The sequence below is a fragment of the Lycorma delicatula genome, chromosome 10 (genome assembly GCF_047948215.1).
Source record: "Lycorma delicatula isolate Av1 chromosome 10, ASM4794821v1, whole genome shotgun sequence".
Taxonomy (NCBI): domain Eukaryota; kingdom Metazoa; phylum Arthropoda; class Insecta; order Hemiptera; family Fulgoridae; genus Lycorma; species Lycorma delicatula.
Window position 1 is genome coordinate 64438919 of NC_134464.1, and position 12042 is coordinate 64450960.

General features: G+C 28.9%; 1 protein-coding gene across 4 annotated transcripts in view; it reads right to left on the reverse strand.

Annotated features, from left to right (window-relative positions):
* angel (protein) overlaps positions 1 to 12042 on the reverse strand; it is a 66168-nt gene that overhangs the window by 22082 nt on the left and 32044 nt on the right. For all 4 annotated transcript variants that reach the window (XM_075376611.1, XM_075376612.1, XM_075376610.1 and 1 more), the window contains 2 exons: positions 7208 to 7282; positions 2107 to 2282 (listed from right to left, as the gene is read on the reverse strand). In XM_075376611.1, coding sequence (XP_075232726.1) covers positions 2107 to 2282; positions 7208 to 7282 — 251 coding nt within the window. The remainder of the gene's footprint in view (positions 1 to 2106; positions 2283 to 7207; positions 7283 to 12042) is intronic.

The following is a 12042-nucleotide window of genomic DNA, read 5'->3' on the forward strand; positions in this document are numbered from 1 at the left end:
TAATACTGTATGGTTAACTGAAATTCTGACAAATTAACAATAACATAAGAAAAATCATTGAAATAGCTATAAAAAAATATATAAAATTGTAAGGAATTTATAAAATTTATATTGCATGAGAACAGAAAATGAATACACATCTTGAGAGTAAATATGTCAACATACTTCAGCATATACTCCTATAGAGAACAATACAGTTAGTTTTGCTTATTGTGGAAGAGATTACTTTAAAATTTTAAATCATTTTGCGGTCAATAAATTCATTATAAAATGATAAATAATATTTGATGTTTCATTCTAATTATAATAAACTCACCGATTTATCTTTATTTAAAGAAAAATCCTAAACATGTGGTCATTATCACTCAAAAATAAAATAGGAAAAATTAACAATGTGTAAGACAATTTTAAAAAAATTAACTTAAGAAAAGGAAACAAGTGAAGTATAAATCACTTAATCTACTTCCAAAATTATGTTTTAAAACAAAATACATAATAAAAAAAAATTAAAAAGTGGAGTTACAAGGGAATACAATGAAATGGCTAAAAAGGAGGCAAATAAACATAAAATATAATAGTAAATAATAAATTAAAGTATAAGTACACTCTTGCTTGAGGTAACTTAACACTTTCATTAACTTAAACAAAAACAATGGATAAAAAGACCAAAAAAAGCAATGAAAGTTATTGCAAAAACAGGTATAAGAATTCTCTTAAAAAATAATGCAAAAAAAATTTATAGTTAAGTTACCACTTTACAGAATTATATCAGGGTTGCAGATGAAAAGTAGATGTTAAATGGTAAGATAGTAATTATATAATAGACACTGGACATGGAAGTAGAATGTTGATCTTCAAAAGAAAACTATCAGCAATCTATGAATTAAAAGCATATGCCTTATTCTAAGCCTAATTTTAACAATTTGCTCATATCTATTACTTCACATCAGGAAATACCAGAATAACACCACGTTTAACAAAACTGACTTTTTCAAACCGCAGCATACCATCAGAATGGCAGTATTTACTGATGAGCTTCTATGTCACATTTAGGAATCTGAAATAATAACTTTGGTAAAAAGTGGTAAAACTTTTACTGCAGAGGCAGAAATTCTGATCTTACATAAAAGTTTACAAAAATTCAGGGAGAATAACTACTAGAAATTCATTAAATTTTTGGCGAGTTCAAGACATCTTTGCATTCTTTACTTTGCAAGTAAAGAATTTCACAATAATCAAATACATGCATATTAGGAATTATAAAGAACATATTAGGATATAGTTAGAATTGTAGGAACATATTAAGAATTATATGATTGGCTGAACTTATTAGCGCTAACAAATTCTACAGTGTAATCACTTTTTTTGGGGGAAAAAAAAATCAATGTAATACAAAATAATAATTTTGAAATACTTTTAGGTAATATAATTTTGCATTTTCTCCAAATGATCTGAGAGTTAATAAATAGGAAAGGAATAGTCATTCTAGCTGATGGCTTAACCCTCTGGTTAAGTGCACTGCCAAACCAAATATTCATATATAAATCTGGATCCTGTTTGAAACATACGTTCAACTATAACAAGGACAACTGGTTTTTTAAAACAAGAGCTACAACAAGCAACTGGCTGAATTACTCTGGAGTAAATCTGAAGTAAAGTGTTATTCAACTCCTTGGATTTCCCTGGTATTGATGAGCAGTGGATGCTTAAAGAGGCTCTTATTTTCCAGTAATCTACACAGATCATGTCTACCTGGAAAGATATCTTATGTAAAATTTATCATAGTCTCCAGTAATTGTAAAACAGTATTCTTAATGAGTGGCTGTTGGAAGGAAGCACCTCCTTTTACTTGGGCTCTATCTTTCAGGTAATGTGAACTTTTCTAAGTACTTGGAAAGGATCTGACATCATTTGATGTACAGAGTTAGTTGGGCTAGTTCTTCGTAAGTACAGGATAAGCAATTAAAATTAAGCCGCTTAGACGCTTGTTCCTGTTCTCTTCTTATCAAACACGATGGGAATATACACTATAAGAAAAAAGGTAGAATTAGACAATAGCTACATCTCCAAAACAAAAAAATAAACAATGAAAATTTTATTACTTACATCAGCACCAATTTTAGTTAATTCTTTCATGAGTAGTGTACTTCTGTATGCCCAATTCAAATACATTGGATCATGATCTCTGTACAATCTCATGTTATCCTCAAGAAGGGCCTGTGATAATACATTGTAAGAAATAATTGTAAATCTGACTTGTTTCTCTTTTGCATCATATGGTTCTGGAAAAAAAAAACAAAAAAACCAAAATTCACTATGATCAAAAACTATTATAAAAAAATGTTAAGTGATATCAAATAATTTTTAAGATATTCTTAAATATAAAATACAATATGAGAAGATTAATTTTTTTCTTTTTTTTAAGTTAATCAAAGACAAGAATATCCTCTTATGGAAGTCTTGATAATGTTTTATATGAAGAAGATCCAAAAATAACAAGTATTAAAAAAATGTTTATTAGGCTTTGTATAAGATATGACTCTTAGTCTCTTTACAGTACTTTTTTAAACTTTATATACTTTCTCCAATGCTGGAAGCATTCTGGGCCTTCAATATTTGTATATTCTTCCAGTGTTTACTTTCTCACTTTCTTCACATCAGCAAATAATTTACTTGATAATGCCAAGGGGTCATGTAATATTACAAACAAATTGAATACTTTTATGTCTTAGAAAAACGTTTAACATGATGAAGTAATTCAGATAGTAATGAATGTAAAAGTTTGTAATTTCTATCTGAAATACAGTAGTTTTTGTTTACTTCAAAAAATTAAATTTTTTCTTAGCTGAATCTTGAAATGTTTAAAAATTATTACATTTTTTGGAATTTAAAAGTCAAGAGTACATTTATTTTTATTATTTTTAACATGTTTTATTTGTTTCCTATAATCAAATTAATTGATTACTTATTTATAAGAGTCATTTATAAAATATTAATTTTATTATCTATTCTACTCATGGGTATAAGGAAGGGATAGGTTTTTATTACAACAGAAAAATATACTTATAAATGATTAATACATACTGTTTACTTGAGACCCCTGATTTTTCCCTAATAAAATGAATGTGGGGGTTTTACTCAAATCACTAGAATCACATTTTATGTTGAATAAGATAAAAAGTACAATTAAAAAACCAGAGTCCAAAAACAATGAAAAAAAACAGAATGGGCTATAACCTGAAGGTTAGGTTTTTGTATTCTTTTTTTATTTGGTTTCAAGCCTTTAGATTCTACACTATCAAATGCGCATAAGAGACCTGAAAATAGTTTTATCACAAGCAATGAGTTTATAACTTATGTAGCATTATAACCTATCAATCAGTAAAAAAACAAGCTTATCTCAAAAAATCTCAAAGCTATTGTCTTCCTTACAAAACAAAACAGCAGATTTTTTTATTAGGTTATGTGAAACTAAGTTATGTTGTAAATATGTAATATGAATTAAAGCCCAGGTTGATTCCAAATTTGAATTGTTAATAAAAAAAAGAAGCTTAATTATAATGATTAGAACAAGAAAAAAAACAAATGCATATTTATACTTTATTCATAAGTGACAGGAGTTTAATTATCCCTCACCATTTTTAAGTCAATATATGCAATCTAATTTTACTAGTCAAAAAAGGGTGGATGGGTGAAATATTTAAACCTTATTGCTTAAACATGTCTGGATTACATGTATTGGTTGAACACTAATGTTTGGGTCAAAATTATTAAGTAATAATTCTAATTAAGTTATCAATTTAATAGAAATGTGAAATGATATTGTTAGCATTATGTTAATGTTAACATTATTGATGTTATTGTTAAATCATTAATGAAATTAATGATTTTTGCAAAAATGGAATATGACCTCAACCCATTAGAACAAATCAAATAACCAGAACTAATCAAATATCCAGAAGTAAAAAAAATCTACATGGATTAATAATTTCATGTTTATGTCTTCTATCTGATAAATACATTTAAAAAAATGTATAATATCAGATATAATCTGGATGATATTACACTAATTTTACACTGATTTATCTTACTTTTATTACACTGATTTTTACTAAATGCTTTATCAAATATATGGGTATAGTGATCCAATAAAATCCGTCAATTTGATTTTCAGAATTCAAACACATGAACCAAAAGGTTGTAGAGAAACCTTTTAAAAAATATTTTTATCTTATGACATATAAAACTTAAAATTTAACATTTAATTTAAGATTTTCAAACAGGGCACCATTCACAGGGCAAAATATAATTATAAATATTAAAAACAGCTTTTACCAATATAGTATATTATTTGATTTCCTCAAATAATATATTATCACATATATTGTTATATATTATATAATACAGAGTTATCATAAAAGAATGCTGCGGTTTCAGTAATTCATAGGAAGATTGTAGGGAAATTTCTAGATGTTATATTGGTATCCCTGAAAGCATCCAACCCAAAAGTTTGTTTATCAGCAGTTGTAACCACAACGTCAGTTCTTGTATTGTTGTTGCGATGAGTTTAGTGAGTTACTATGTTCTTGGATAAAGACAAAGCAAAGTGTGTTTTATTGATAGCTGAATTAAAATTCGTAATTTTAGTTTAACATGTGTTTCGACGTGAATTCGGAAGAGATCCACCACACAAAAATAACATAACACGTCGGTTCAAACGATTAGAAGAAACCAGATCGGTTAAGAAACAGAAATCAACCGGCAGACCAAGTATACCAGACGAAATGGTTGAACTAATTAGACGATCGGCAATTAGAAGTCCTGGGAAGCCCATCCCCCATCGAAGCGTCGAATTAGGTATTCCAAAATCAACAGTTCACAAAGTTTTACATAAAAAATTGAAATTACACGCTTATAAAATCCAGATACTGCAGGAATTGAACCCCGATGATGGTGTAAAACGTTACAATTTCGCTGTTGAAATGTTGGACAGAATAAGTGAAAACGAATCATTTTTAGACAATATAATTTTTACAGACGAAGCTACATTCCATGTGAATGGATGTGTTAACAGACACAATTCACAAATATGGGGCTCTGAAAACCCACATGGAATTATTGAGAAACAACGCGATTTGCCTAAAGTTAATGTTTGGTGTGGTGTGATGAAAAATCGTATAATAGGACCTTTCTTCTTTGCTGAAAAAACAATTAATGGAGTTGTGTATCTTGACATTATTGCTTTCCTCAGCTGGATGAACTCAAAAACATTCATCAACCTCATTTCCAACAAGATGGTGCTCCCCCGCACTTCAATGCATTGGTCACGGACGCTTTGAACGAAAAATTTGGAGATCGATGGATAGGCCGGCAAGGACCCATACTTTTGCCTCCAAGGAGTCCAGACCTGACACCTTGCGATTTTTTCTTGTGGGGGTACATCAAAAGCGTTACAAAAAATTCACGACCTAAACCACTTAAAAAACAGGATTAATGAAGCAATGACAACCATTAACGAGGAAATGTTAACTAATGTTTGGAGAGAAGTTGAGTATTGCTTGGACATTTGTCGAGTGACTAAGGGCACACATATTGAAATTTATTAATTATGTAAAAAAATGTTTGAGACGACAAATTTGAAAAATAAAAAACATAACTGTAAGTAATTCTGTTTTAATTTAAACCATGTTCAAAACCGCACCATTCTTTTATGATAACCCTGTATTATATTGTTATCACAGATGATTGTTATCTAACAATTGTGACTCTTACAAAATGAAATGAACGTACAACATTTTTATCTTATGACAATTAATTGTTAATTCTCTTATTTATCATGTGAATTTTATATTTTTTATACATTTTAATTCTAAATTATTATAAATTTCTCCTGAAGATGGCAGAATATTCGAAAACGTTAAAATTATTATAAATATAATAATTTAACATTTGTAAAACAAAGAAGCATACTTTTTTAAGGTCTTATTTAAAATTAGAAGCAACATTTATTGATTAAATATTATCTTATTTTTTCACTTCCTTTTATTTTTAACATAATTAATCATTCAAACATTTTAATACAGAAGACACTGCTATTTGTAATTACAGATAACAGTAACAATATGATGTTATATTGTTACTGTTATGTTTTCAAAGATCTGATTAGTGTATGCAAGTAGTCTAAAAATATTCTATTAACTGGAATCGTCATTTCAGCTAAGGTTATTTTGCTCCTAGTATAAACTTAGAAGGCGTAATTGTAGAAGAATGCTTGAAAGAAAATATCTAGCCCACAGACATAACTAAAGGTAGGTAGGTACTAAGACTAGATGGTAATAAGTGATCATGTAACTCTAGTGACTAAACTCAGTGAGGAAGACATTTGTGAAGAAATTAAAACTATGAATATAAGAAAACACCTATGGTATGCAGTAGGTTAACATATATGTTATGCGGTAGGTTAATATGTATGAGTTATACATTTTTGGCCATGTACTTTAATCTTTATTTATGATAAAAATTTTTATATTTATAATCTAGCACAATGATACATTTTAAAATTTTGTAGGTCTAATTTTAAAAATGCAGTGATGAGGCAAAATTAATAGATATCGGCTTCAATTTACAAAATAAAGAAGGAGATAATAGATAAAACTAAAGGAGATAATAGAAGAGTTAACAAATATTTATTAACTAATTCTGCTAACTGGATCAACATTTAATAATGTAAATAAGAAAGTATAAAAAAAAAAAATCAGAAAAAATATTTATTAAATATTTTGTCAGTAAGGATGCTATAAACAAGGTACAAATGATTGATTTGTGTAACTCAAGGCAAAGTATCTTAATATACAAAGTTATATCCTCTACTTCTTATGTTAAGATCTCTTCATTTTTTATCTTATTTTTTTCTATCTTCTTTCAATCTTTAAAAAACCAAATATAATAATTATTAATATATAGATATAAACACTCAATTTTAATGTACTTCAATTATGTAAATTGCTTTATTTATTGTCGACTAGTTAAAGGAAGACATCTGAGGAGCTAGGACAAACTAATAACAGAAAATATGAGTAAACATTTATATTGAGTAAAATGCATATTAAATTTTTATTTTGTATAAATGTATATACATTTACATAAAATCATATATGTATAAAATATTTATATATTATATTGTTTTTTTTTAAATCAGCATTTTTACCTTTGATAAAACCACAACCTTGTAAAGTGTACTCATATTGTCTTATTTCTTCAAATTTTTCATCCTCTAATTTCTCTGAAAAAAATGTAATAATAAAAATATTAAGCAAATTATATGATTTCTTTTAAATAAATTATTGTAAAAGAGAGGTGAATTTGTATTTTGCACTTATTTTGATATTATATTTCACAGACTGTAATCCCAAATACAGAATTTGGTAGTTCAGAACCGACAGACTGTTCTTGAGGTGATGCAATTTACTTTAACTCCAACAATTAAACAAACTTCTTAGAAGGCACTTGATAGGATTTGATTAAACTTAAATGAAGATGTTTAGAATTTATCTGTAATATTTACAAAAGATTCTTCTTTAATGACAATAGATTTATTGTAAGCTTTATTTTCAATATTCCAATGAAAATTACAAAATTATATAAAATAAATCTAAATCTCAGATGGAATTATGGCATAAATAAAAATTAGACAAGAATTACGGCATAAACAAGTAAAACAAACACAAAATTAAAAAAAAATTTTTTTATTGTTTGTGCTTTTTTTAAATGTTAGTCGGTCAAACACAAAGGTATGTACGCATCTCAACCGATGCAATTCCACTCAAGATGACAGTAAAAAGGAATTCAGCATAAGTTGCAGCTAACAAGATCTGAATTGATGAGTCTTGTGCAAAGAGAATAGTCATATTTTTAATGAAATCTTTTAAATTAAACAACATTCATCAAACAAATGAAAAGGAGGAAATATACTAGACAAACTTTCATATGATCACCTCTTTGTGATGAAGGCATAAATTACAAAATGCATCTACAAGGCTTGGCTTACAAATTTTACACATATATGCATAGCAAAGGAATGAAAAGAGATATTGCAATGAAATAAAAAATTAATAAAAGTACAATACCTTAGCTAAAAAATGCAGTATTTATTTTTTAATATAATCCCCATTTACACTGAGACTTTTCCCAACGTGTGACAACTTTTTGCATTCTGTCACTGAAAAATTCTGGCAGTCTTTCTCAGATTCAAGTGGCCATAGCTTCCTTCACCTCGTCATCGCTGGTGTAATGATTGTACATCTTTGAGATCCCTCTAGCGATGAAGGAAGAAGTGGAAGTCACACACAGTCAAATCCGGCAAGTATGGCAAATGTAGAATAGGCTCAAACTTCAGCTTGCGGAGAGCCATCAAAGAGTTTGCATGGTACCCATCATGCACAGATTTTACAGTAACCAACTACTCAATAATACTCGTTCTTTAGATTCGCCGGTCACTTTGAAGCAAATTGTCCTTCTCCTGTCGATGTTTTTCATCAGTCACAGAAACTGGTCATCTGCTGCGAGGTGCGTCCTCATTGTCCCTTACCTTTATTAGTTATGAAATTTCCATGCCCAACTATTACAATAATTCTGTCAACAAGGAACTGTTGACACTTCCTTCCGTTCCTCTAACATGTTTTCTTTTTAGTTACATTAATTTGAAACTGCATGTAAAATGACATACATACTGTACTACACATCAAGTAACTGTCACTACAAGTAACTGGGAGACTTAAAAATTAACTCCTACTTTAAAAATATGACATATATTAATTTGTAATATTTCAAGGAAAATTATAAGAGTAAATACTAGTTAACATGTAATATAATTTGTAGTTAACATGTTTTAATTTCAGTTAACACGAAAGTAAAGTAACGTAAAGTAAAGTAACTTCATACATACACTGTAAACAGGACTCTGAAGCATCACAGAATATGTTATAAGAGCTAATCAATTCCTTTACAGATTGATTATAAATATATAATTTAGGAAGGAACTACTATGGTCATTAGAAAAAAAAAATTAATGTTACCAACATAAAATGAAACTTGCCCAGTGATTTTTAATTTTAATCCAGCCATTATAATAGATTACTACTGTAAATAAAAATTTTTTTACAAGATTGTGTACATCAGCCATAAAAGAAATCTCAGATTATCATTACATAAATGAATAAGGTATGATCGTTATACGTTTTAAATATTAAAAAAAGGATACTCAGAATGCTCCTTTTTTACATTGGATATTTTAATCCAGTCCTATGTTTTAAGTTTAAGAACGTTTATGTTTTAAGAATGCCCAGCTTAAAGTTAATTAAATAAACTATAAGGTAGTTGCATATTACCAGCACCTATTCAGAGCAGTAGTAATAAATTATTTTACAAAAAGCTTAACTAGACTACATATCATACAAAATAAAACTTTATAACTATATTATGTGCAGAAGTGGATCCTGAGTAAAATGTTTTACACTTTTTCTTAGTTTAAATCTTGCTTAAATGGGAAACAGCACAGAATATATGAACAAAGGTTCAGACTATATTTGAAGTTTTTACTAGCAACAAGATATATTTAATATGTTCTTTTTTGTAGTAGTTAATTATTTTCTTTCACTCATTCTAGGCGAATAAAAGTTAAAAAGAGATAATGCTCCTACAACATAAATATTCTTTGTTAAAATATATTTCAATCATGATAAGATTAACCAATGATTTTCTTTTATGCAAGTTTCATTAAATTTAATTTTGATGTTATAAGATGAACACTGAATTAACAATAAAAATTATGTTAATGTCTTGTTTGTAACCACTTTCTATTCTAACCTATGAAAACCCATATTGTAATAAATATGGGCAAAAAATTTCAATTTTATATTCTTAGACTTTTATAAATATTAATCAAAATGTGTATGAGAGATTTTCATTAAGTAAAGTGGGCACTGACCCAAAGAATGCCCAACCTAATTTGACACGAATGAGAGTTTATTTGTACTACAAGTAAAAGCACGCATATGAAAGAATGTGATAATGGATAAGTTATCACAATACTGCAATTTTAATTTGCTAAGAAACATGGGTAGCAAGGGTATGTTTGATACCATAGACATTTTTACCTACCCTTAAAGAATAGGCTTTGCAAAAAAAAAAAAAATGGTTAATGTATAGCAATATATCCACATTTTACCAATATATATTTATTTATTCATTTAAAAAATAAAAATTTGTTAATTTAAGGCTCTAGAATGATTTCAAGCACAAGGGCGGTTTAAAAATTTTTATGACACTTATGTGTTTTTTTATTGGCAGTTGGAAGCAGCATATGTTTTTAAACTGAAGTACTTGAATTTCCTGATATGGGAATATCCAAAAAAAAGAAAGAGAATTATTTTCCATAGGCAGTGGGTTGGCCAGGACTTCCCTCTCCTGTTACGTACGTTTACTACACACTCTCCATGGTCAGTTGGGCCAGGTAGTAGCATTCATGAGAAACCTGTGGACAGAGTGTTTGTTTTCTTAAGCCCCTCCCACCGCTTACTGTGATTTTTCAATGGCAATATTTGCTTAAGGAGCAACATTCCAACATCAAATTCTGTTTCATGTTAAGGAAAACAGCAGCAGAAACAGTTTTAATGCTTCAGGAAGTTAATGGGAAAAAAGCTCTAATCCAGGCAAGCATTTACGAGTGGTTTGCCCAGTTAAGGATGAACCCCATTCAGGTTGCCCCTCAACAGAAGAAAACGTTCAAAAAGTGTGCGATGCCATAATTTTTTATCGTTGCAAAATAATCAATGAATTTAGGAAAATAACTGGAATTTCCTTGCATTCTTGCCAAAGAATCCTAACCGAAGATATCAATATGAGATGTATCACAGCAAAGTTTGTTCCACGACTGCTTTCAGACAACTAGAGGAAAAACCATCTTAAAGTGTGTCAGGAATTGAAAGAACAAGCACAAACTGACTTGAACTTTTATCATAAGTCATAACAGATGATATCTTAATGTTACATCTACGACCCTAAAACAAACCTACGACTGGCCCTAAATGAAACCATTGGAAGATACCTTCATTGCTTGTCCAGACCACAAAATCATGCAAAGTGAAATAATGTGAAGTCCATGATAGTTTGTTTTTTTGACATCAAAGGAGTTATTCATGTTGAATGTGTAACTCAGAACACTACAGTGAACCAACATTACTATCTGTAATTGCTGAAGTAACTGCATGAGACTGTGAGAAAAAATGACCTGGATTGTGGTGATCAGAAAACCAGCTGCTTCATCATGACAAAGCCTGCCTATACTGCGTTGAAAATTAACCAGTTCATGACAAAAAATTGCATGGCAACAGTTTCTTACCACCTTACTTGCCCGACCTAGTCCCCTGTGACTTCTTATTCCCAAGAATGAAGAAAAGCCTAAAAAGAAAACATTTTCAGGACATAGAGAGGAAAAAAACACTAGTCATTAACAGAATTACAGAAGAATATGAAAAATGTTTTTTAACAATGGAAAAATGAAAAACCACTGGGACAATTGCATATCATTTAATAGAAAGTATTTTGAAGAGAACTGATCTTTCAAGATGTTTTCTTAAATAAAAAAAAATTAAATAATTCTCATTCCTTGGGTACCCTGTAGCATATTAACTTTTATTAAATTGAAAAAAAAGTTAGTATGCAAGAGCAATATTGCTCATTAGGCCCAATAATGTGATTTAGCCTAATGAACTTAGTGCCTATGAGATAAGGGCAGGTTTTCTAAATGCTTTTAAAATATAATACAATTAGTCAGTACATAAATGAACACACAATTTACAACCAAAATAGGAAAAACAGTGATATCCCTTCTGCACCTAACAATTTATCTTAAACGTATTGAATTACTTAAGTAGTTTTTCAATAAAACTGTGGTTATTAAAATAACTTTGGTGACACTGATAGAAAACCAGACATCTGCAAGAGTGTTATCATTTTTGCTTTTCATCTAGGTCCTGGGTTTGA